Here is a 27,848-nt window from a genome sequence, read left to right on the forward strand (position 1 = left end):
GCCTCCGCAGTTTCCACATTTGTACAACATCACGTCCCAATTTTGCCTCAAATAAGTCAGAAAAAATCAGTAGTTATGAGTAATGGAACAAATCAAAATGGACCTAGTCTGGACCAACAGGTATGTATAGACGTAACTGGGAAAATTAAAGTTCAAAATTGAGAACGAAAGTGTCAAATTTATCACGAAGTGTGCGGTGCGGTGGCGTGAATGAATGATGACGGATGTGCGTGGAAAGGCACATGCCTGTGCTTTTCACACAATGCATTGTATGCTGCATGCATGAGGCTTGGGACGTGTGTGTATTGTCTATGCAGAGCAGAGTCGCCTGTGTGTATGGACTGAGCTGTGGCTATGAGCCGAGACTGAGTGTATGAATGATGATGAAGTCTGAGCTGAATGTTTCTGCTGCAAGCTGATTTTGTAGTTTGATGCGTTTTCTTAATGGGTGATTTTACAGTTGTATGAAATTTCACAATTATGATGCATTTCTCAATCTCATGTCTTTTTTTTTGTCAACGTTCAATTCTTTTGTTTAAAAATATGATTTTTAAAATTTGAGTTAAATAATATCAGTAGGGGCGCTGGTCCGAGAATAAGGATTGTCCTCCAAAACAAGGATCATCCACATTTTTGCAGACATTTCATATTTTTTATCGGCGCAATGGCGATGCAAAAAACGGATTCCGTGATGATTTTCTTGATGCATTTCACATTGACTTTGTAATTGTAGAGTAAAGGAGGGGGTAATCGACCAGCTCCAGTTTTCGGCCGATCCGTTGGATGCATGATAAAATCCCTTTAAAATACATCGCATAATAGTAGGGTGTCTGATCGCGCACCCGATGTTGTGTGCTAAAATTCTTCCCATAGAGATTACACGCATCCCTATGCAGCCTACGTGCATTGCGCGACCATGCAAAAAAAGTCAATTTTTTTTTTTCAAATCGAGATTCAAACCTTTATCAGTTGTGATCCTGAAGGTGATAATCAATGAATGAGGTGTCATATGAAAGAGCAGGTGAATTCCAATATTTCCAAAGGGGCGTAGCCCCCGAAATTCTAAAAATATCTTGGTCAAAACAGCAATTTAAACATTGTGTCCTGGCTAACTCTGAGGTTTGTCACTTTTGAGATATGACGCCCCGATCGATAAGTAGTCCAAGTCCTAAGGAACAATTCTATGTGATTATATTTTCGCTAGCCCCCAGGGATCACAACTGATAACAGTTTAAAAATACCCTTCTCGCTATTTGGTGGATCAGCTAATTAGGAGGCGTGCGCTCCGCTCAGTCCAAACCATGGTTACATCGCGTAACATCTCCGCGCACGAACGAAACCCCAAATTCTATAGTGACTGAAATTATGGTTGGCAATTCCCTCGATAAACCCGGAAGTGAATACACGTTAAAGTCAATGGCAATATCGCGGAGACAACGTGCGTTGTCTCCGCGATATTGCCATTGACTATAACGTGCATTCACTTCCGGGTTTATTGTGCGACGAACGCCAACCATACTAGTCAATCGCACATGTCGCGGAGACAGCGTAGCTCAAGCTGCAAGTCGCGGATTGGCTTAGCAGCATGCGTACGATATGCATACGCTTGCATATCGCGCGATACAGCTGTTTGGCTAAATTTAGCAAAACAACATCACTCTGCGTGGACGTCTTTTTCGTCGATTTTGACCAAAATGATATGAATATACCAGCGTGTTGGAGGGGCTGTAACTTTTGATAGAAACATCGGTGAGACTTGAAATTTGAAATGTATTATTCTGATAACATTTTTTATTCAAATATCAAACAAAAATGGTGAAAAACGATCCCAAATTGAAAATTGAAAAATCGTTCAGACACCCTAATAATAGCATAACACATATCCCACACATACCATACCATGCCAGAGTCACTGAAGAACCACATTTGCAATGGAAAATATATCCTAAAATATCACATTTTAGCGATGTAATCGGCGGTCCCGCTACCCAAATCTGAAAAATCGAATATCTTACACGTGTCTGTAAGAAATATGGGTACAATAAAATAGCTTTATTTCAAGTATTTTTCAGATTTAGAGCCCGATTTTGTGTTGGTCGCAAGCTCAAAAGTATCTCATCGCATGTATTAATTTATTAAATCAATGCAGCCGAACCCCGCGACGCAAACACGATATGTCCGTCTAATTCAGATTCCAATTTCCCATTACTGCAGTGCTAGTTTTCGACCAAGCGGGCACCGGGGAGCTCTGGCGTGGGATACCTGCTCCGCCTGCTTGTGCTATAGATCAGCGTGGAAACGCATGGTGCCTGCGTGCTTCCTATTGACTTTGTACATGCGGTCGTAAACTGACTCGCTACGTCGATAACCGGCTCCAAAACAGTGAAAATTGAAATGAACATTGTCAGGGCAATTCATGATTTTTTTCTGGGATTCTTTTTTTGTTTAAATAATAATAATATTTGCTTCATGATTTGAACAAGAAATGTTAATAAATAGGAAGTAAAGGGTCCAAAAAATAGGATTTTGTCTTAAGTGGCCGAAAACCGGCTCCTTTACTCTACAGAGACTTTCACATTATGAGTGACAAATTCTCGGGAAGACGGATAACCCATGAAAGTAGACGGTGAACTAGGGTCATTTTCTTACGCGGAATCCATTTTTCGCATTGCCAGCAGGTTTTGGGTTAACGAACAGGCCGCTGAGCGCGACCCTCATTCTCGGACCAGCCCCTACTGAATATCAGCAGCCTAATATTTCTGAGTCATCAGTTGACAGTCAACTTAGTTGCATTTTTTCAACACATGCGTTGCTAGCTCATTTTATAAACATCATTGAATTTCTGACCCATAAAAAATTTGGGTTACCGAACAGCCCGCTGAGCGCCGATGACGGAAAAAAACGTGCATGAAAATGCAGACGATCCTTATTTTTGAGGACGCATTTTGTCCGGGTTTACGAGGAATCGAGGATATCCTTGTTTTTTGAGGACGATCCTCATTCTCGGACCAGCCCCTACTGAATATCAGCAGCCAAATATTTCTGAGTCATCAATTGACAGTTAACTTAGTTGCATTTTTTCAACACATGCGTTGCAAGCTCATTTTATAAACATCATTGACTTTCTGACCCATAAAAATTAGACCCGAGTCCTGAATTAGGTATATCGTTTCAGTTGACTAGGTCTTTTTAACTTTATCGCTCTAAAATTGAGGCTGCAAGGAGCCAAGGAAGGAATCATGCTTCGCGGCACCGAGCACGTTCAGAAACGGATGCAGGGAAAAAAATATTTTACAAATTTGGAGTGTCTACTTTTCAAGCTTGCTTGCATGAAATAACACTCATTAATTTGTTTTTTGCATTGAACTCTATCAATTTTTGGGGCTCTTTTGGGCAATTCAGGGGCAGATATGCCTGAGCCCCCATGTATTTTTTACCCTGAATGGAAGTCAAATATGACCCACTTAAGACTGAGCAAATTACGATTGCAGGCCTTAGATCATGTGATACTTTCCTCTCTGCTGCATGCTGCCATCTACATTCTACTGCGCTGCATGACAATTACGTCTCATTTCAAAAAGGAATTGCGACCTTTGATGACCTCTTAAAAGTGAAATTCCACTTGCCTTTTTTTTTTTTTATAAACTATATTTCTTTTGTGTTTATCTTACAGTTTGCCGCTATGGACCTAATGCCTGGAGGTAATACATGTATTCTGTTTAATGTACTTCTGCTAAATTCCAAGCATGATATTTTTTTAATGAAAGTTATCTTGACATTGCTTAAAATTAGATGTACTTGTACATGTATTTTATACATTTGAGATTTTGAGAGTCCGTCTGTTTAATTACAGATATCTGCCAGAAGCTTATTGGCCAAGTTTTGTGTTTCATGAATTGAAATTTGTAAGAGAGGATGGGGCTCCTTACTACATGTACATGTACACATGTAGCATGCTTTACAATGAATTTTTGAGATGTACATGTACCTGTACATTAGAAAGTTCTTGTTGCATTTAATGTGAAGTCATGTATTTGTAGAAGGAGACAATGAGAATTGTTGGAAATTCAGAGCAGTGTTTGTAGTAATTTTGATTTACATGTACAACTTGTGAATTTATAATTGATGAGCATGAATATACATGTAAGGAACGAAAGTTCATTTTCAGGATTGAAACGAGTTGTGAATGTGAGAGGGAGAGAGAGAGGATACTAAGATGTAATGTATTTCTATATATTTTAGGGTTGAAAGAAATTTTACAATTCCTTAAGAGTTGTAATAAAATATAGCATTTCCCCCCCGTGGCCCAGAATCGATTGGTTTGGATCCAATTTGGACAAGGCTTGCGCAGTGTGACTTTACAATTCCCTAGAGCTGTAGCAAATCATTACTTTACAAACTGCTTCGAAATTCTCAAGCTGTTTTTTGTAATGTCTCTTCTCCAGCCAAGAAGTATGTGCCACCACACCTACGAGGCAGAAATGACGGGCCCCGTGCCCCCATGGCTGTACCACCACCAGGTGAGTGCTAGGATTTCATAAGCTTTTATGTCTTTCTTTCTTTTCCTTTCCTTTTCTCAGAATGTAAATTCTAACCCTCTTTCTTAGCAGGTACATGTACGTCCCAAAGCCTTAAAGAGTGAGTTCTATTTCATCTGAATTCTCAACTTCATTAAATCTTCTATTTCTATGTTATGAGGGATATCTTCTTAGATTATGGGTTTTCTACTCTTTGACTCATGTATATCTTACATTATTAATTAGCAGTATGTTCATTAAGTATGTCATGATGCATTTTGCATTTTTATAACCTAGTCACACAGCGCAAACCTTGTCCAATTGAATCCAAACCAACCCATTCTGTGCCATCGGGGGTAATGCTATATTTTGTTCGGTCTAGTATCGTTCTCCTTGGTGTAAGTACAAGTAGGGTATGAGAGATATTGAAGATGGTACGAGTACTGTATTGTTTGAATATCATCTTTGATTGTGTCATTAGCTTTCAGAAATTGAAGGTTAAAGGTCAACAGTAATGTTTAAGACCCAAGAAATGTAGTCAATGAGCATGGATGGCTTGTAACGGTACTGCTTCCCACTCTGTTTATGCCTCTGTACAGGCGGCTACCAGAACTTCATTGCCCCCAACGCTCAGCCAGGTTTTGGTGGCGCTCAATTCACTAGAGGCGAGTTATTATGTAACAATTCCCATGTATTGTCACAATCTCACCCACATTGTGTATGCCTATTATTTGAACTTATTATCCCCCGTAGTGAATATTGTTGTCATTTAATTGTGAATGAATGCTTTGTGCATCCTGATAATATAGACTTACATAAATAAGTTGAGGAAACCTAACTCATTTATACAATCACATTAACATGCTTTATCCTGTGTTTCTAAGTACATGTAGCATTAAGAATGAATGCAATTCATATCAGGTAGTCTTTCACACGTGTAAGGTTTATTTATCTTTTTATCTATGGTTTGATGAGGTTAGTTTATTATATCTTTATCCCTTTGATGTACTAGTACTAACAAAATTGTAGGTACTTTCGTGTTAGTACCCGAGTCGTATTTTAAATGTTTCCGGCATGTGATATTTTGTTGCATATTTTAAACAAAATATGCATGCACTCATGGCATTCATTTTCATGTTAGATGTCATCTTTTCAAATATTTCTTATAACATAGCTAATCATGAAGAAAAACGTTTGGTTTAAGTTCTAGTTTAAGTGCAAGATTTTGGAACCCTAATTAGGTTGAAAATTTTCTATTACTACCATGGGAATGTTCATATTTCTCTGAACATTCAACAAATATGATTTCTTTGATTTCTTTAAATTTCTATTAAATTCAATGATTAATGTGTATGTTTAGTTTGAAGATTTCTTGTTCAAACCAAATTTATTTTACTTTTGTCCTGTTTTATAATATAGTAAATGAGACGTGTTAAATTGGTTCCATGTTTGTGTATTGCATGCCCTTCTTGTGGCCTTTTTTACCAGTAGAAAAATACAAAGAAATAGTTTTATCCCTGTATAATTATAGTTTTATCCCTGTATGATTTTTTTTCTCTTCATTTTCACAAATTCAGTTCACTCTACTACTCTGCAAGCTATAATAGTTAAATTAGATAGAACTGATAGATGCATTTGAAAAATTAGAATATGAAAGTAATAGATATCAACTGTTGTCTTTTTTTTTTACCTTCAACTGAGTTGTAAAGTGTATTGTACTTCTTTCTTATCTCTTCAGCGCCCATGGGCTATCCAGCTCAGGCCCCTCCACCATTTGGGGCTCCACCTCCCCAGGCCCCTGGCTACAGCACCGGCTACGACGGTGGTGCCGGTGGCAACTACGGCCGCGGAGGATACAACCAAGGAGGAAGGGGTGGCTACAACAGCCGAGGAGGAGGTGGCTACAACAACAGAGATGGCGGCCGTGGTGGATACAACCGAGACCAGGGCAGCAGCTACAACGGACGAGGGGGTGGCGGCGGACGCTACAATGATCAGCAACAGTCAGGTACATACCATAATAAGAATAATTACCAAGGTAAACCCCTGGTTTTATTTTGATGAACTAGACAGGAGTAAAGGTAGTTTTTAGTCTTTAAGTCTCAGTTTTCCTTTAGTTGAACATGATTTTTAAACCTAGGTTCAGGTTAAATTGAATTAATAGAAAAAGGACCATTGATTTTCCATTTTGTGCATTTTAGAAAGTGACAGAGGTGCCCACAAAAAAAGCTATTTTTTCCCTATTTGAAAACATGTCCACCTGCGTATTATCTGTAAATGCATTTGTCAGTTAAGCCCTATATAAATGAATAGCATTCCTAAGACTTTGATGAACATGTGTGATGAGTACATGTATGGTCATTTAAGCTATCGCACATATGACCATACCTGTTTGAGAAGGAAAACACTCACATATTCACTTATTTTGAAAGCAAAACATACTCTTAAAACAAGAATCCTTCAAGAGATAGTCTTAAATAAAAGGATACAAATTATCATGTCTCATCGCCCCGGAAAATGACATGTGGCATGACATATCATCTAGTGTAAAAGGTGAAATTCTATCCACTTCATGACTTTCACAAGCTGAGATTTGGGGTAATTATAACGTCTATTCCATTGCCCCCACATTAAAAGATTGACGGCGGCATTGGAGATGGATCACTCTGTAATGGTCTGACTCCGGGTGGTTAGAAATCCATTATGAGTCGGGCGTACTTAGTACCCAAAATTATTCAACCTTTGGTGATGACTTTGGATGAAGAGGCTTGGAAATGATCAAGGGAATGATGATATGGGAATCTGTCACTGGGCATTTATAGGAAATGTGCGGGTAGTGTTGAAAAGGCTATATTAAGCACACGTGGGAGGGTGATAGGCTGCTCACTAGGCTTGGGAGCCAGAGCCGAGTACCCGACTCTAACCGATTCTGAAATCCAGAACCGAGGAGTCGACTCCAATCTCTAGAGAGTCGATTACTCGAGCACGTCGGTTCCGAGAAAAGGAGACTCGGTTCCAAGATAAGAACCGAGTCTTTGGCGCTGGAGTCGACTCCACAGCACCACAAATCAAAGAGATACTTTGCAAAAAACATTGCCCGAACGAACTGGAGTCGATTCCACAGCAGCGCCCGGTCTCCTAAGAATCTGACGAACATCGCTAAATATTCGGAATTATTAACCATGATTTGAGGCCCAATATATTTTCACTGCATAACGAGTCACAAAAATAGTGTAAGTTTTACGATTTTCTTCTTGAAAAATGAAAAGTTTTGAGGGAAAAGGGGTTTTCCGCGATTTTCCGTTCGAAATTGCATTTTCCGTTTCAAATGGTCAATTCCGTGAATTCCGTCCGTTTTCCGTGATCGCGGAAAATCAGTGTCCCTACATATATGTCGATATATACCATCTCTCTCTGTCTCTTGTCCCCTCTAACTTTTCTTACCACCCCCCCCCCCAAAAAAAAAAAAATAATAATAATAATAATAATAATATTAATAATAATAATAAATAATAAAATAAACTATGAATCTTTGAAATCTGTTTAAAAAGTCAGATGATTTTTCATTGTTTTTACTATACCATTACATGTACATCCCATTCTAATATATTTATTTTTGTTAAAATATTTTTTTTTTTTTCATTTTTTTTTTTAATAGGTGGTGGACGTGGGGTTACCAGAGCCCACAAGGCCAGGGCGGACCTGGAGGTTACCAACCCCGCGGTGGTTACAACAACCGCCTAGACTGGGGTCGTGGTCAAGGTGGCCCTGGGGGTGCCCCTCAGCAGGGCGGTGGTGATAGCTTCTGGAGCGCCCGTGGGGGCCAGCAGGGCCAGCAGCAGAGCCAAGGGGACGGCTGGGGCAGGGCAGAGGACTTCCGCGGACGTGACGTGCCCAGGGTCGAGCAAGAGGAGGACTGGACTAAACCACTCCCAAGGAATTCTCGTCTGGAAAAGTAAGTCTTCTTCTTTTTCATGTTATATGTGAGCTCAAAGAATACACAAGAGCGGTGATCATTTTACTGCTGAAAAATTCTAAAGAGATTTTGATAATCTCATGTTTCATAGCCATCGTGCAAATTTATCTTGACATTTAATAAAGAAATATCGTCTGTAAGCCTACCGCCAATTGCATACAATGTGGGGTGCAACATGGCTACATTACCAAACGTATTCCATTGCAACTATTCTTGTTAAGTAGAGTTGCTTGAATAAGACCATAATGTAGTTTCAAAGAAATGGGACAGAACTCATCAGGCTCTGTAATGTGATATCGGTTTAGCAGAGATGCCAACTAGTACGGATTTCCCGTAATTTCTACGAGAAATCGGCTGATTACGGGCGGTACGATTTTCATACCATAAATTCCGGATTTTGCAGATTTTGCCGATTTTCAAAATTAGCACTTTAAGGTTTAGCACGTTTAAGGTTTAGCACGTACTCTTGACTATTGCAGCGCAGCCATCCTTGAATCCATGCATAGAAATCCCACAGGGCTTCCGATTGGACAATTTGTTATCTAGCACACCCCTTTCAGTGCATACATGTGCATACAACATGTGCTTCGCGAGCGGGGGCCGGGTGAAATACCTCTCTTGGCCGCGCCGCTACCGCCCGCCCAGCGCCAGGCCTCGCTACGCTAGCGCCGTGTACACTGTCGGATTGCTCACAGGCTGTCACAGCGTTCGTCGATTTTCGTCGACAATCTGAACTCATGTTGGTTGGATTTAGATATCAATCATCATGTCTTCCACAACTAAGAAGCGTGGCAAGAAGTTACAGACTTTTAAAGAACAATACAGTAAGAAATGGAAATGCATCGTGTAACACCAACTAATGAACAGGTATGTTACTTTTATTTAACTTGTTGTGCTATCGCGCTTGCCTGCGGGAGCTGCGCTTGCCAGCGTGCAGAAAAATTTGCGTCGCGCAGAAAATTACGGATTTTTAGCCTTATGATTACGGATTTGTGCTCTGAAAGGTTGGCATCCCTGGTTTAGGCATATGATATTCTGATGTGCTCATTCTTATATGGTTTGTTTGTGTGTTTTCAGTGAACTGTTTGAAATCTGTAACACCGGTATCAACTTTGACAAGTACGCTGACATCCCTGTAGAGGCTACTGGAACTAACTCACCTGCACCCATTGATCAGGTAAGTCAACAAAAGATTTCAAAACAGTTTGCTTCCTGTGCCCTTTGTACAGAGTCGAACAGCTCCGCATTGATGCCACCAGCATCCCTATTTTTCCCAATTTTCTTACTTAAAAGGAAGGGAATGTTTTAGATGCCATCGTTTTTTCCCAAATCCTTAAAAAAAAAAATTGTACTCACTATCACCCCTGTATTTGAAATTTACTGGGAGCTCTGGTAAATTTTAGATTTTTTGATTTCTCGAAAGCAGAAGTGTTTTAGGGGCTAAATTTTCTGGTGCTTATAATACATTCACAGGGGCATCCAAATATATCAATATTTTAAAGAATTACTTTCAATCCGATTTTCAAAATTTCCCTGAACTTTGTATTACCTCTAACAATTAATGTTTCCCTTCTTCCTCCTCCTCCTCCAGTTCACTGACATTGACCTAGGTGAGATTGTGCGTAACAACACAGAGCTGTGCAACTACAAGGTCCCCACCCCTGTTCAGAAGTACGCTATCCCCATCATCAAGGAGAAGAGGGATCTTATGGCCTGTGCCCAGACTGGTGAGCTTCCATCCAAATACCCTTCTCTTCTCTTCTCTCCTCTTCCATTCCCTTCTCTTCCCTTCCCTTCCCTTCCCTTCCCCCTTCTCTCCTCTCCTCTCCTCTTCTCTCCTCTTTCCTTCCCTTCTCTTCTCCTCTCCTCTCCTCTCCTCTCCTCTCCTCTCCTCTCCTCTCCTCTCCTCTCCTCTCCTCTCCTCTCCTCTCTTCTCTATCCTCTATCCTCTTATAAACGTACATACTATTATTATTGTATTTTGGATTTGATTCATTCATGCAGGTTCTGGAAAGACTGCAGCCTTCCTGCTCCCCATCCTGTCTCAGATCTTTGAGAGTGGACCTCACAAACACTCTGTGGTGAGTTCAAAGTTCATCATGTAACTAGGGGGTGTTTCACAAAGATCCTAAGTCTACCTTAACTCTAAGTTGGACTTAAATATTATGGAGAGCCATTTGTAGTCATAAAATTAAATGTGTTCAAAAGCAAAAAATCAATTAAGTTTTTTTTTTAACTCCACATTAAGAACATGAAATCTCCTTGATAATAGAAAATATGAATGATTTGAATCAACATTTTATGCATTTTAGAATAGTTTTTACAAAATATTATCAAAGATGCTAACGGCTTTCCATAATTGTTAAGTCCAGCTTAGAGATAAGTTCACCTGAGGATCTTTGTGAAACACCCCCCAGAACGTAGAGGTGTCTCGGTTAGTATTTAAACACTGGACTGGAGACTCACTTTCCATAGATGAAGCAGATGCCAAATGTAATGCATGTGAAACAGAATCAATGATTCCATACAAAATCAAACTTGTGAAATATTGTATTGTAATATTCTCGATTGAAGTCAGTTTATGGACTGATTTAGGTCTATGGAAACACTCGGTCAAAATCATCGATATTGTACTTGATGCCCCCAAATCAACAGTTTATAAATTGTCATGAAGATACACTACTGCCTAAAGGTTTTGGCAGCGGGCTGCGGGCGCGGGCAAGCTACTCGCGGGTCGCGTATTTTTTTTGAGTGTCAATTGCCAAAAATGTGAGCAAGTTCGGGCAGATTTCGGGCAGATTTCGGGCAGATTTCGGGCAGATTTCGGGCAGATTTCGGGCAGCTGAATTGAACGCACGCGCGGAATTTGGGGGAGCGCCCGAACTTCGAGCTGCTTTGTTTACTTTGTTGCTATGCGCCGTTGCTTTGCGCGCAATGTCTGTGAAAAAATGCGCATCTGCGTGGAATGCTAGTGCTACGCGGCTTTGTGATGTCATAATGGTTATCTCCAAACGTCACAATAGTCACTCTAACTCGATGTTTTTGTCAAGAAAACGACCATTAAACAGATTTAATTAACATGCGGTGAACGTCTGCCGAGTCGGCGTTCTCGAACTCATGTCATTTTGTCCAAGTTAAAATAAACACGATGGAAGGACATAGCTAAAAATTAAATCAATTTACAATTTAAGTATTTAGTGTTGAAGTATTATCACTTATTTTGGTAAAGTTGTCGCCTAACTTTTTTGTCAATTGCGGACTACCGCAGATTTTTTTCTTCTCCAGGCGGCTAATTACAAAATAGACGAAATTAACCGTCTGGTACGAGGATAAATGCTTTGATAAAACCAGGGAGGTGACCCACACGCATCCGGTAACCCTTGCTTCACACTCAAAGAGGGATTGACTGGCAATTTTTACCGTAATCTGGCGAACAGTCTACCTTTGCTTTTCTTCATCTGGAATCAACCGAAAATATCAAAACATCAAAATAATTATAAGGACTTACTTCAGGGTTCGTACACTTACACATTTTAAAATTCCATGAATTTTCATGACTTTCCAGAGCAGGATAATGTAAATTTCCATGACCATTTTCAATGATGAACATGTCTTAATTTAAAGCGTACAACTATACATCATCGCAACACTAGAAAGCAAATCACAAAACTATAAGGCGCACCCCTATTTCGAAGATCCCCCCCCCCCCAACAAAAAAAAAAAAGTTGTTACTAAGACCTAGGTCTAACTTAGTTCACAAGTACTTCAACTGTGCCTCGTATAATGAAAAGTGAAAGTATTTTTCGAACACTGAAACAAGACGCGATCTGATCTGGTTAACAAAAAGCCACCAAAAAAAAAAGCCAACATTGGATTTTTTGTTAACATCAGATCGGCTCTTATTTCAGTGACAGTGTTCAAAAATACTTTCATTTTATTACGAGGCACGGTTGAAGTGCTTGTGAACTGAGTTAGACCCAGTAACAATGTTGTTTTTAAAACTAAAGAAGACAGAATTTTCCTCCGAGTCCAAACAGAAATGTGGACAGGCTAGTTTTCGTGTGGTGATTCGTTATCCCCTGTGTAAGTGAGCCGCATCATACAGGTGAGTGAGCTGAAGACACGATAGAGCTTCGGCCGGCAAAGTGCCTTGTGACAGGGCATAATTTATCGAGACTGAAAACAAAAACTGAAGAAAAAAAACCTCTCTTCCTTTCAAATTAGGAACGTAGTTTAACTTCAAATAGTAGATCCTATTCTTTATTTGCATTATGTAATTCATATTGAGACACAGAGATTTTTGAAAACCACTAAAAAGTAGCATTTGAGGACTCAAATATCCTGTTCCTGACTATGTAAGGCGCACTCCCGACTTTCGATATTTTGCTGACGGAAAATAAGTGTGCCTTAATTGCGGACGTTGGGGAAAGCAGCAACCACGAGGCTAGGCTAGTTAACTACTGGCTGTATGCTCATGCTCGCACAATGGACGCCAAATGTGGAATCAAATGCGATTCAGGGTTGCGATATTCGAGTAAAGAGCAACACAATTTTTAAAGGGGTTCTTAAGAAAACACGAGTGGCTCATGATGCATAGTTATTTACATTTAAATTATTGTTTTATGAATATTCTGTGGCCGCTCGCATGGCCCCTGTCAAATTCCACCAGCCTTCAGCATGGACCTACTACGAACCATCATGATGACAGAGAAAGTGCATGTTACGCAATGTTTACGCCTTTTCTGTTCTTTCTACAAACCGCAGCGGCATGCATGTCTGAAGTGAGAGGGCAACTTCACGAAACAAAGCTTTAGTAAACAAATCAAATTTCAAAAGGGAACCGCTTTGTGTGGAAAAGGAAAGTTATTGCCCAGTCACTGAAGAGATGTTGAGTTGTTGATATTGATGGACGATGATGAAAATGCTGGCTGTATGTATTGATGGCGATTATTAAGATGATGGTGATGATATTGATGGACGATGATGAAAATGCTGGCTGTATGTATTGATGGCGATTATTAAAATGATGATGTATAGAGAGACTCCATGCAGGCCCCCCCCCCCCCCCACCCCACGAAAATACACACACAAGATAGCATGGCGATAAACAATGAAAATACGTTATAGATGGAAATAAAATTCGAAATACGAGTAATACATAAGGAAATAACAAAGAAATACTTGAGGATATAGGAAAAAATAGAAAATGATTGAAAAAATCTAAGAAATACATAAAGTGAACACATTTACGAAGGAAACCAGAAGAATGATTAATAATTGCTTCATAAAGATCTACGTATGGAAAGAAAAAATGATAATCGAAAATAGATGATTGATAGAAAGAAAAACATGGAATTAAACAATGGGGTGATTGTGGAATGGGGTAATTTTCAGGGAAAGGTAAATGTCCACGGGGGGGGGGGGGGGGGGGGGTGGAAGTAATTGGCCGGGGTGATTGCCCAAGGGTAGAGAGAGAGGGGGAGAGAGGGTGGAACAAAGAATTGCAAAAACAGAAAAGATGATGAGAAAGATTCGAACAAATGCATACGCTTAGTTTTCAGGGCAGAACTGCTCTCTCTCTCTCTCTCTCTCTCTCTCTCTCGAAGGTTCAATCATCACTACTAACATGATCTGTTTATAAATAACTTCTGAGATAACCATATGTTGCCAGACACCTTGTCTCCAAAATACCCTTTGTTTAATAGAAACACTTTTAACATAATATGAAATATACGCTACACTAGCTCTCGTCATTCAAACATTCAATTGGTGAACAAATTAAATTTGGAAGTTCTCTGCTTGTTTCGTGTGTCTATGTTTGTTCTTATTTTCAGATTGTCTTCTTCTTTTTCTTCTCCCCCTTCTTCTTATTCCTATCCTTCCCTTTTTTCTTCCCCCACCCCTCTGCTTCTTCATCTCCACTTCTTCTTTTTCTTCCACCCCCCGGCCCCGCCCCTCTGCTTCTTCACCTACTCTTCTTCTCCCCCCCCCCCCCTCTGCTTGTTTATCTTTCCTTCTTCTTTTTCCTCTCCTTCCTTTGTTTTCTTCCCCAATCCCCTCTGCTTCTTCATCTACTCTTCTTCTTTTTCTTCACCCTCACCCCTTTGCTTCTTCATCTATTCTTCTCCTCCCCCCCCCCCCCCCCTCTGCTTCTTTATATCCCCTTCCTTTTTTTCTTCCCCAATCCCCTCTGCTTCTTCATTTTCTTCTCCCCGCCCCCTCTGCTTTTCATCTACTCTTCATCTTTTTCTTCTCCTTCATGTTCTCTCCCCCTGCTTCTTCATCTTCCCTCCTTCTTTTTCTTCTCCTTCCTTTTCTTCTCCCCCTTCTTCTTTTTCTTCTCCTTCCTTTTCTTCTTCCCCTTCTTCTTTTTCCTCTCCTTCCTTTGTTTTCTTCCCCTTTCCCCTCTGCTTCTTCATCTACAGGTGTACTCTTCATCTTTTTTCACCCCCACCCCTTTGCTTCTTCATCAACTCTACTCCCCCCCCCCCCCCCCCCCCCCCCTCTGCTTCTTTATATCCCGTTTGTTCCTCTTTTTTTTTGGGGGGGGGGGGCCTTTTTTCCTTCCCCAATCCCCTCTGCTTCTTCATCTACTCTTCTTCATTTTCTTCTCCCCCGCCCCCTCTGCTTTTCATCTACTCTTCTTCTTTTCTTCTCCTTCCTTTTCTTCTCCCCTCCTTCTACATATTCCCTTTCTTCTTTTTCCTCGCCTTCCTTTTTTTTAAGGTTACGAATGTGATGCAAGCAGCGCGAGCATGGGTCATAAGTTGACCTAGATATCTACGTAAGCTTCGCGTACCACGTGCGTCCAAAATCTAGATCCAGCATGCATAGTGTTATTAGCATAGGCTATGCCTACAGGCTACACAACGTAGCACTATTAGTATTAATTATGACTTAGCTGTTGCAAAGAAAGTATCTCTTAATCCTTGGAATTAAAATATGGAAACAGGGACTGATGTGTCATTGGCATAATGTAAGGTGAGACCAAATTGTTCATATCATTAGCCTGATGAATGCTCAATTGAGCCATTTTATTAAGTTTAGGCTAGAGCCTAGGCTAGGCTTGACGATGTGGTACGGTAGATCTATGCTAGCGTTTGCCGTCCCCGTTGCCGTAACTTCATGGACCCTGGGCCTAGCTCCTCGAAGATGTTTGGCAGAAAAATATCTAAAGCCTACGGTGGTCATCCACTCTTAGATCTAAATCAGGGGTCTAGACTAGACTTTAGGCTGCCTTACTCATATTGCTGTGAGCGTTGGTGAACACCAAAACAAATTAGTGAGCGTCTTTCCTACTATACACTCGACTCTCCCATACACTCTACGTGTATTTGTGTATAATTTTCGTGCGGTGCGATTCATATTTTAACACGCAAATTGTATAGGCAAATTGATCTGCAGTTGAATCGCTCTTCTCGACCAATTTGACTTTTCAACGTGACGTCATCGGGTCTTGTCGCGTGCGAGTCTTAAAAACGCACGACTTCAGCACGCGCATCATATCAAGGCGAATATAGTACCGGGCAGATTTCGGGCAGATTTCGGGCTGATTTCGGGCTGATTTCGGGCAGATTTCGGGCGCGACTCGAACATCGGGCGCGACCCGAACATCGTTTCTTCAGCTACGCGCTTCGGGCATCGGGTCAGCCCGCTGCCAAAACCTTTAGGCAGTAGTGTACATGGAAAATATGACTTAAGCATACATGTAAGATTTCATCTGTGTTATGATAGGTATAATGCTAATTCATGCCAAAATTCAGAATGTTCCAAAAAATGTTACAAAAGGGAAACTAAATGTTACAAACGGGAAAGCTGGGGTAAAATAAATGCGCATCGGAATAGAATTTCTAGATAGACGGCGCTATAGAAATGCCTATTATTGTTATTTATTAACTCACCTTTCGAATTATTTGTTGTTGCAGAGTGGATACCGTAAGAAGCAGTACCCTCTTGCCCTGATCCTGTCTCCTACTCGAGAGCTCACATCCCAGATCTACGACGAATCCAGGAAGGTAAAGAACATCGCTTTCAAGATTAAGATGATTAAGCTTTTGATGATTAAATAATGCCATTACGAACGCCGTACGAACGATTTTCAGACAAAGGAAATTCGGGAAGACAATTGAAAAACAGAGATTCGTATGAACCTTCGTGACCCCGTAGCATTACTCTGTTCACATTGATGTATATTTCATATGTATTGTAATTTGTAGGTTTATTTGCACCTTTTTGTTTTGTTTAATATTTAATTGTTTATCAGTCCAGGAAGCTGTAATGAATGGAGATACCGTCTCGAAAGAATTTTCTGAGGGAAAATTATTCAAGATTAACCTGGCTTAACAAAAAGAAATGTAACCCTCTCCAGCCATCATTTCCTACAACAGCTGTTCATATCAATGCACAGTCCCTCTCTGGCATTCCAAATAATACGAAATGTTACGCAACGCCATCTGCTTCCCTAAGTTCTCTATTCACTCGTTTGCAAAATATGCAAGCATTGGGCTTTGAAGCCATGCGTGGCACCGACAAATTAAGTCATGTTCATGAAAGATGTATTTAGCTATAACATATAAAATGCAGAATTCACAACATTATGACCAATGCAACTTTCTATTAGTCATCAAATGCGTTTTCCGTTCTCGGATAGCTCTACTGAAGACATGGCCATTTTAACCAGCGAAATCGACCAAGGAAATCATGAGTTAGAGCGAATGAAAGATTTTCATAATCATGATTTTCTCATCTAATTATTGACATTTTCCGAAAATTTCCGAAATTTGTACATAGCTAGGAAGGTAGTCCAAAGGTTTATCTTCCTAAAGAACTAAATGAAATTGTGTTATATGTTTGCGCATTTATTGATTTAGGGCTAGAAGTTGTCAAGTTAGCACCACAATTCACCCAAAGTACGGGCCGGCAAAGCAAAAGCCGCCGTGCTCGCTGGGCTGGGCTGTGTGTGGAAAGGGAGGACTTAGTGCTACTAGGGAGCTGTAAGGTTTTGGAGGGGGATTAAGGGGATTGCGGTTGGGGAAACAAAAGACGCGCGGTGCCACGGATGACTTCAAAGGGGCCTCTTGGACGGGATCTCCATTCATTACAGCTTCCTGATCAGTCTATTTCGTCTGTTACAGCGCTTAGAGACTTCGGTGGTAAGCGCTTTATAAGTAACGTTTTTATTATTATTAAGTCTAGTTCCTATACGGATGGAAAGAGTTTGTGAGCTTGCACTGCAGAATGCATGATTTCTGTTTATGAGAATAAGTCTGACACCGTTTGAACATGAGACTTAAGATGATTGCTTACTTGTAGGATCTGCAAAGACATTGTTCTGTCAAGACTGCTACAATGAAACCTGTATTAGATACAGCTCAAGGGAGATTTAAAAAGAGTTGTCTTTATTACAAGGTTCCTTAGCACAAGTTACAATGAGAAACGCTGTTCAAGGGGGAAAGAAAAGATTGAGGTAGAGATGTAATTGCGAAAGCAGGTTTGACTTTACTTTGTAACTGTTCGTTCATCATCATATATACATCCTTTCTTCTAGTTTTCATACCGCTCTCACGTGCGCCCCTGTGTGGTGTATGGAGGAGCCGATATCAAGGGACAGATCAGTGACTTGGAGAGGGGTTGTCATCTTCTGGTCGCTACCCCGGGACGTCTGGTTGACATGCTAGAGAGAGGCAGGATCGGTCTAGAGTACATCAGGTACAACCTTCATTCATCTTTTTCTCACAGTAATCTTCTCTTCATCTCTGACTAACCACAGTACATGAATTAGGAAGTGTTATCATGAAAATTGAAAAATGAGTTGGCATTTCAAAACCAGGCAGGAAAAAATGGTGTTATTTTGGGTTCGGTCTATGAAAGTATGACATAATCTTTTCATGCTTTTGTAAACTGTACATCCATCCATCCTACAGTAAAACCCATGTTTTAAAGACTGCTCTAGGGAGAGAAGAAAGCTGTCCCTGTGAGTATGTGGTCTTTACATTAAGTACTCTTTAAGCGGGACGGCACTACTTGTAGCTACTTGCACCCTCTATATAGCAAACAATGCCTAAGCCCATTGGTCCCATTGGTCCCCCATGATCCCCTTTTTCTTATGTTAATTGAGAGCTTATTTAATGTTTCGATGAGAAACATTGTTTGAAGGAACCAAAAATAGTGATTTGTATAGACAGGTAGTTTTATCTGTAATGGTGGTCACTAAAGCAGTTTAAGTAATTTGTCTTCTCTTTTTTTGCCATAGGTGGGTCGTTCTTGATGAGGCTGATCGTATGCTTGACATGGGTTTTGAGCCCCAGATCCGTCGCATTGTAGAGGAGGATGCTATGCCCAAGACTGGCGAAAGACAGACACTCATGTTCAGTGCCACCTTCCCCAAGGAAATCCAGGTAAGTTCCAGTCCCACATGCTCTTTTTTTGTGTCAGTTGCAGATGGTGGCTTGGGCACGTTCATGTTGTTTCAACCTATACATTTCCAACCACATCTAAGAATAGGATAACTGTTCATTACATTCAGTTAATATTCTTATGAGAGCTGAGATTGGATCAAATATGAAGTGACACATTTGATGTCAATTTATGTTCAGAACTTCACAGAACATGGTAATGTATCGTACACTTGGCCAAGACTAACATTCGAAATTGATCATGTGGAAGCTTTTTTAATGACAGAGTCTGGCTCATTTCTTCTTCCAAGTACATTCTTTCGTAATAGAACTTGTTCTGTTATAAGAACATCCGTAATATATTTTGTAGACTTGTTTCATAATTCCAGGTTGTTACCTGGGGGGCGTTTCACAAAACTTGTCATCAGTGACAAATGACAGTTTATGTTATAAGCTACTGAAATCCTTGCTTCTGATTGGTTATCAGCAGACTTTTGACTGATTTTTGTCATTTGTCATTGACAAAAGGCTTTGTGAAACAGGCCCCTGTTCCTGCTTGAAATCCATGCTCCCTCCAATGGACTATATTGTGAGTACCACCTAAGAACGTTCATAATGTAACCTGTTGACTTCCCTCTTTCTCCAGGTTCTGGCTCGTGACTTCTTGAAAGACTACATCTTCTTGGCCGTGGGCCGCGTTGGTAGCACCAGCAGCAACATCACCCAGAAGATTGTCTGGGTCGAAGAGCAGGACAAGAGATCCTTCCTCCTTGACTTGATATCAGCGGCAGGTAACGATTACAGAGTCCAAAAGGCTCATTCTCAACTAAAACCATTAACTGCCTCAAAAAATGCCATGAATGCTAAGCTACGAGTTTGGGCAGTGCGTCCAATATGAAATACATTTTTTATCCCATTATTTCATCCAATCATAAATATAACTTGATAAGACCATTCTCCTGGTATCACTACCATTTGTCAGTATTGGTATCAAGAGATTTACAATTTTTGAATGAATCGAATGAAGAGGGACACAACAAAGAGAACCTCTTGAAGAGAGATTCAATTTCTATTGTACAAGCAAGATTTCATCACTTGTTATATTTGGTGTATTTCATCGTTCTAACTGGAGCTATCAATAATCGAGAGCACCTTTTGAGAGCTCAATAGAGCTATATTGCTCACAACACTTTTGTATCGAAAATAATATCGCTAGTGACATTCATTTGTCTCACAATGTATGGTCAACAAGGGATCTAAAACATCACAACGTTTCGTGTGCCGCTGCTACACTTCGTCAGGTGATAGAATATATTGTAAGCAAGCGTGTTTTATACTCTACAGGTGGACCGGCGGTCAAATACTGTACATGGTTAACCAATCAACGGGACGCTGGCTTGGGCAGGACGGGGAGTGTCATGGTGGCATATCGTATGCATCTAAATATTTTGGTTTTTTCTTTTTATTGATGGAACATTTTGTCTCTTTTTTACCATTGTGGTAGGTGCGGACTCACTGACCCTGGTCTTTGTGGAGACCAAGAAGGGAGCTGACTCTCTGGAGGAGTTCCTCTACCGTGAGAAGTTCCAGGCCACCAGTATCCATGGAGACCGCTCCCAACGTGAGCGTGAGGATGCCCTCAAGACCTTCCGTACCGGTCGCACTCCAATCCTGGTCGCCACAGCTGTAAGTTTAAACATTTTAAAATGTTAAATCTGAGATGCACAGCCCTACGTGCTACCAGTATCTGTGATATGGTGTAATATTGAAGCCCTGAAAAAATCGCACTTGAAAATGATCAAGTAGTGCCTCAAAAATAAAAATCTTTGAGTGACCGGTTTTACCATACTAATTTTCCCCAATAGACTGTAGTGTTATGAAAATCGTTTGGCATACGCAAAATTTGGTTTCGATTTCCAATCGTAAATATCTAGATAATCAGACAGGCGATCAGCTTGTAAAAGTCATGGGGCTCCTGACTGACCTAAAGGTTTATAATTATCATTGCCGCATGAGCTAAGTCCAGGATTTTGTTTCAGAATCTGAGACAAAGTTACCAGATCCCTTTAAGCTCCTCCTGCATTTTAAAACGTTTGTTTTACAGATGTGAAAAATCATTATGTTGTGCAAGTCCCTCAAACAAACTTTGGAACTTTTAAGCCGTGCTCACACATGATGTGTTAACGTAAACTCATACACTTCTGTGACATGAAACATTGACCAACATGCCTGAACACTTCAGGCACATGAAGGTTTCAGACTTGACAGCAAGTTGGGTATTGAGAAAGGAAATGTGGCTAAATCTGGTTTTATAACACAGTGGTCAGTATGCCTAGGCAGCTTTTGTTGCATGCAGGTACTTTTTTTTCCCCACCCCAATTTGCCATTCGCTTCCACGTAAAATTGGTAGTTTTTGGATTTTCTTAGTGACAATGAGATTTGTAGTGTTAAACTTGCAGCGTACGTGTCCGAACAATTTAATTTGTTTTTGTTGTAGGTGGCTGCCCGTGGTCTTGACATCTACAATGTGAAGCACGTCATCAACTTTGATCTGCCAACAGACATTGAGGAGTACGTTCATCGAATTGGCCGTACTGGACGTGTCGGCAACGTTGGTATGTAAGCAATGGATTGGCCATTACAACAGCATCCTGATCCAGAAGTTTTCTCTTCTCAATATATTTCTTCTACATTGTTTTGCTATCGTAATCCATTTTTCATGAAGCTTACTTTGTCAGCTGATACTAATTTATTATGTATCTATTGACCATCTACTATCAAATCCCTGTCCTTTGTCAAAACATCAATTTACATTTGATACACTCGACCTGGATGAGGTAAATAGATACCTGGGGGGGGGGGGGGGGTGTTTCACAGAGATCCTAAGTTGACTTATCTCTAAGTTGAACTTAACAATTATGGAAAGCCGTTAGCATCTTTGAAAATATTGTGTTAAAGATATTTTAAAAGGCATAAAATGTTGATTGAAATCATTCATATTTTCTATTATTATGGGAGATATCATGTTCTTTATGTGGAATTTTATTTTAAGGCTACAAATGGCTCTCCATAATTTGTAAGTCCAACTTAATTAGGTTCTTTGTGAAACACCCCCCATTTAGAACTATCCCTTGAATCACACTGTGCCATGATAACAGTTTTGCTGGAGGGCAATAATGCGTTGTGTGATATGCTGTATACAGGAACAGAATATCATTTTAATTTATTTAATTTTTTGCATTATTTTGGCATCATCATCCAATCCAGGATTTATAAAGCACCAATATCTAGTTGCCTAATCAAAGGCGTTCTCTTCATTATTGATGATATTTACTTACTAATTAACCCTTTCCAATGCAGGTCTTGCCACATCTTTCTTCAACGAGAAGAACCGTAACATCTCTCGTGACCTAGCTGATCTGATGATTGAAGCTAAGCAGGAAGTACCAAGCTGGCTCGAGGCTCTCGCTAGCGAGTCCAAGAACAGCGGAGGATCCTCCCGACGTGGACGCAACAGGTACAACAGCAACCAGTGAACAAAATAATTCTTTTTCTTTGCCGGAGCTCTTAGGATTTGATGTTTTATAAGTGTGATTTACTCACATTGGTATTCAAGTATTTTTTTTTACCAGAGCTAAATGGCTCACTATTTTTGTGGTGTACTTTCTATCAGAAATAATTGCAACGTGAACTTCGCAAAATTGCATAACTTCAGTGTTTTGGGAGCTTTGATACAATTTGTCCATGGTACAACACTATTGTAAATCTGAACTACTCCCAAAATTTGCAAACATTTTGTGCTTATGTAGGTTTCTAGTTTTACAGTAGCTACAGGGAAGCAATGCATCATGGCAAAAATAGAGAAAAAGAAACCTCCTGTGCTCTTCCAAAATCAGTGGCCATGTTTATTTCTGTTTCATATACATAGTCATAGATCATCGACTTAACCGATCATCAACCCTTCAACCGATTTTTCACATACAACAGGTACACTGGAGGGTTTGGCTCTCGTGATTACCGTCAAGTCAGTAACCGTGGACGTGGAGGCGGAAGCGGCGGAGTCTCTGGAGGCTTTGGCGGTCACCAGTCGTCCGGTGGACATGGCGCCCCTGGCTACCAACCCCATTACGGAGGCAACTACGGAGGCAGCTATAACCAGTCCAGCGGCGGCGGCGGAAGTGGTCAGGACTGGTGGGGCAACTAGACGACGCCCAACAACAAGGAGGGATGGTGGAGCCTGATGCTACGGGGCAAGTATCCTTGTGATGTTGTTCTACAGAAGATGGTTCTACATGTGGAGGCTAGCTAAGGCAATCTGCCCTTAGCCCGCCTTACTTACGTTAGTATTATTTGTTGGTATATATATTATCTTGTATATTACCTTGTTTAAGATGCAGCCTTAGGCTCCTGTAGGTTAGTCGTTTCATTTCCTCATCTTGGAAACTAGAGACTCTTTGTGAATTCTTTCTGCACAAATAATTTGTGGTCTTCTAATCTCCTAACTAACTGTTCATATATTGCTTAGGAATAGTATAGGAATATTTTGTGGCTGTGGCATTTATATTGATAGCTGCAGCCTATTGCTTGTACAAATGAAAATTGGAAACTGATGTGGATGAGGCTTTATTATTTCCTTGATGTTGGTCCAGACTAGGTCATGAAAAGCAAACAAATCCTTTCAGAGGCGGAGGGAGGACAAACAAAAAAATTGAAAATAAACTGCATAAATGTGGAAACTGCTCAAAACATTCACCTAGTTCATATTGCACTCTGTGAGACTAATGCTTGATACTGAGGTGACCAGAGTGCACTGTGAACGGTGAGATGAGGTGTGAATCTCATCTCCAGATCAGAGGCTATATTTTAGATGGGAGGGAGCGTATTGACCTATTCTCATTATATCTAAGATAAGTATAGTTTTTGTGTTTTTGTTGTTGCATCACGTTGTTGTAGGATGCTGTAGACATTTGTTGTTTAAAATACATGATTTTTATTACTTAATACAAAGCAAAGTAACCATATCAGTCAAACATTGTAATGAGAAAAAAAGCATCAGAACAATGTTTAACTTTACATTAAGAAAAACCTAAATATGGACATTTTAACTATATACATGTATGTAAATTGCTTTGTACTGTATTTTCATGCATGCATCCATTGTATGCTGCCTGGAAATAATCAGAGGTTCCATTATGCATTAAAATGTAACATAATTTCCTTTAAAGCTGGATTCTTTTGTATAACTTGCAACAAAGGACTATTGGATCTTATTTTGGTTGTCAAGAGGTCCATAATAACATTTATATATAGCATCCTACTAAGGAAGTATCCATGCATATTGCTATAAGTATAACTACAGATTGCATGTGCAGCCCTTTCTTCTATTCAAGAGAGGTAACAGTGAGCCTTGAATGAAGAGTATCTGATTTTAAAAGCACTGTTTTCTCTCACTTTTATTGTATTTTGGTTATGTTTCTTGATAAAAGTTGATGACATGCAGATTGTATCATCATCGAGACTTGATTGTTAGTCGTATGTACTCTGAATATATGGATGTGTATTTTAGATGCTTAGAACTTGTTGAGATAAAAATTGTTGTGAATGCTTGGAATTTTTTTTTTTTTCACTTGAAGTATGTATTTAAGCGTAGAATAGTATGAATTCTGTTGTTCCATACTTACAATTGTTCAAAAAATATTGTCGGTCAGTTCTTTTTTTATATGAAAAGAGCAGGTTATATATTTAAAGAACATAGGAGAGATGGTGAACTTTTTAGAAAATAATTTGGCACTTACAGAAGAGGAACAGATGCCAGCCATGTCACAAATGTGAACAGATTAGTCTAAAGCTTCCTAAATTTATTACCCATGTTATTATGCAGCTCTATTTCTTGTTTTACTCTTGTACCTGTGGAAGTTATAATCGATGTTGCTCCTAACAGGCATTAGAAATAATAGAGTGGTATGTATTTTTCTTTTTTTTTAAAACTTGTTCCTTGAAGCGTAGCTAGCGTTCATGTATAGGATGGCATCTGTTCCCATAAAAATATAAAACGTTAAGAAGTTCACTGTTTCTTCAAGTTATAACCTGCTGTGTCAACATCTGAAGAGTGTATCAGCATACCTGTGTCTGTACTGGATGAAGTCATTTTGGAGAAGGAAAGTAATCCAAATTCTTCTTGTCTTTTTTTTCTCCATTTTTTGAGGGACATTTGAAAAACCAAAGATCCATTTTGTAAACATGAGATGAATAACGAAGAAGCATTGATCAGCGGAATTGTGATTATATTTTACCATTGTTATTATTATGCAGGGATTAAACCTAACCGATTCTCCACAATATCGTCTGCCCGGTGATCTGTTATGGTTTCTTAACTTTGTTTTCATAACACATCAGTCTATAAGTGATTGATGAAAGAAAGCATGATGGATCATTATGTATTTGTTTCTCATATTCTGATATGTATTGGTTTTAACTGTGCAATTGGGATCTCGCATACCAGAGCCATAACGGGGGGTTCACATGTCATTGACCCCCCCCCCCCCCCCCCCCCCCCCCCCTATCCATTTCCATCTGATACTTTGAACTCCGTCCCAATCATCTTCATTATTTTATTCCTTTGGAAACCTCCATCACCCGTGTGTTATGGCTCTGGATGCGTATATGAATCAGATTAATTTGTGGAGTTATTACATCATTTTTTGTGGCGAGTGAAAACAGAAAGTATGTGTTGTCAGAGGAGAGTGCCAAAAACTCTCTTTAAAGTATCATAAACGATTCTCCTGTGTTTACTATGTACTATTTCAACTGTTTGCATTGCAAACTATTGCTTTGTAAGTTATTTATACAGGTAATAGATTTTACCATCAGATTATTCATACTGACTTTGATGTGCACAGCATCATGTTCTATACATCTTTGAAAATCTGGTAGTAATTTCTATTCCTGCAATCTCAACTTTAACAATAGTTATTTAAATATAAAAGGCATGTTTATTGACATGCTTTTGAGTATGTACCCTGCATATTCAAACATATCTTGTCGAAAAATGAAGTATTATTATGTTCATTCATAACTACGTATTATTATTTTTTGCCAGCCAAACTTGAACCGTGTTTGCTGCATGCATATAGCATGCTAGCAGAGCAGTTTCTAGTCTCCTTCATAACTGACTATATTTTTTTATGTTTGTATGTGCGTCATTAAAGAGTTTCGGTTCTCTTTGTGAACAATATTGGAAGAGATGATTGGAAATTTCTCCTTTATTTTGAGCAGGCCTCATGCCCAGTCAACAATATAACAGCGATGAGTCTCTATTATTCTAACTTTTCATGGGGAATTTTTTTTCTTCTACCCCTCATTCTAGCAGAATGCGGCAGCGCTTTGAAGAACATCACTACTATAATGCATGTAAAAAGACGAAAGATAGCGAGTGAGTTCTTGCGATATTTACAGTATTTTCTGCTCCGCGAAAATGAATAAGTCTAATGATAAGGGTTTTTTTTTTTATAATGTGTGCTATGGAGAATGAATGAAAATTGCCTTTGAGGGAAACAGTAGTTCGGCAAAGTTTTATAAAAATTCATTAAAATTATGTTTTCCCCATTTTTATGGGAAAATGCCCTAGCCTCGGTCTATTCTGAGTCTTAATTCTTTTTTATATAAATCATGCTGCTGCTTGCATGATATCAAAATGAAAGAAGAATACAAGCTTTCTATTTATTAAACTAGTGCCTTTTTGGAATATGGATGATTTTGGGGTCATGTGACATACAAAAACAACATTCCACCATTATGAATATAAGCATGTATGTAGTCGACCATTTTGCCAGGGTCCTGATAAAGATGTGATGAGATGAAAAAATAGCTTGTATATTTAGAATAACTTTGTATACATAAAAGAAGCTTACATATTCTTCAGTGTGAACTTGATATTTAAAGAGAAAAACATAAACCTTATGACAGCTTTCATGAAATGAAAACGTTTTTATTATTCTTTCAAAACTTGCTGGTACTACTTTTGTGTATGCTTGATAAATGTTTCAGATAGAGTAGTTCCACAAACAATCTCATTTTTAGTTGTTACTCTAATGACAACTGGTTTTGTTATGAATCAACTCAATTTAAAAAAAAAAAACAATGTGCTTCATCATGGCTATTGGACAGACTTGAGAACAAGCACTAAACATTGTTTTTACCACTAGTAGCGGCATTTGGCGGTCATATAGGAATGGGTCGGCATATGCTAGAGCCAACAGCATGCTTGTATGTAGAGAGTACATTGCAGCGGTGCAAGATTGCATTTCGCAGCTTACTCGTATAAGTATGGCTACGGTCGGCATGTCCATTTCGCTGTTCGGAACGTCCAGTAAGTGCGAAACTGCGCTCGTGTCCCTTCCTCACGCACTCACTGATACAATATATTACGTAACTTGTCAACTCTTTATTTGCTTTGGTTAACTAATCGAACACAGAGTGGGTTGCCACATTGTACTTTTTTTTTCACAAGTACAATGTGGCAGTCAGAAGATTTCAATCCGTTGCAGATAAAAGAGTTACACAATTTGTATTTGTTTACCCAAACCATCTCAATTTGTCTTTTCTTGGTTCTATTTTCCAAACAAGAAGTCTACTAACTACAAGATTTAATCTTGATTGTCTAACTTATGTCTGTGAGCTATGTTAAAGAATCATTTTCCACCAAAAAGCTATTTTTGTATCGACTATATACCGCTAGGTCTCACTTGGAAGAGGGAGAGAGGGAGTGGAATTGGAGAAGTATTATATTCAGATCAAATGCACTCATGTAAATAGTATTGAAGAGAGTGGGAGAGAGAGAAGGGAAGACATGTATTGAGGTCGGTTTCATATTGTGATCAGCTGCGTCTGAACTGAGATATATATAGTACTGCATGGAGGTTGTTGATTGTTACAAATATCGACTACTTTTCTGTATTCAAA

At 39.5% G+C, this 27,848-nt stretch overlaps 1 protein-coding gene across 1 annotated transcript; it reads left to right on the forward strand.

Annotated features, from left to right (window-relative positions):
- The first annotated feature begins 75 nt into the window (after positions 1-75).
- LOC591321 (putative ATP-dependent RNA helicase Pl10) lies at positions 76-27,848 on the forward strand. The gene is made up of 17 exons (XM_030981455.1): positions 76-120; positions 3,674-3,701; positions 4,446-4,520; positions 5,117-5,182; positions 6,256-6,520; positions 8,176-8,472; positions 9,571-9,670; positions 10,085-10,220; positions 10,498-10,574; positions 16,419-16,508; positions 18,041-18,201; positions 18,746-18,890; positions 19,534-19,678; positions 20,392-20,573; positions 21,385-21,502; positions 22,248-22,404; positions 22,875-27,848. The coding sequence occupies exons 1-17, from the start codon at positions 76-78 to the stop codon at positions 23,089-23,091; spliced, it is 2,304 nt and encodes a 767-aa protein (XP_030837315.1). The 3' UTR covers positions 23,092-27,848.

Source organism: Strongylocentrotus purpuratus, unplaced genomic scaffold (assembly GCF_000002235.5).
Source record: "Strongylocentrotus purpuratus isolate Spur 01 unplaced genomic scaffold, Spur_5.0 spur5_scaffold_12, whole genome shotgun sequence".
In the NCBI taxonomy this organism is placed as follows: Eukaryota; Metazoa; Echinodermata; class Echinoidea; order Camarodonta; family Strongylocentrotidae; genus Strongylocentrotus; species Strongylocentrotus purpuratus.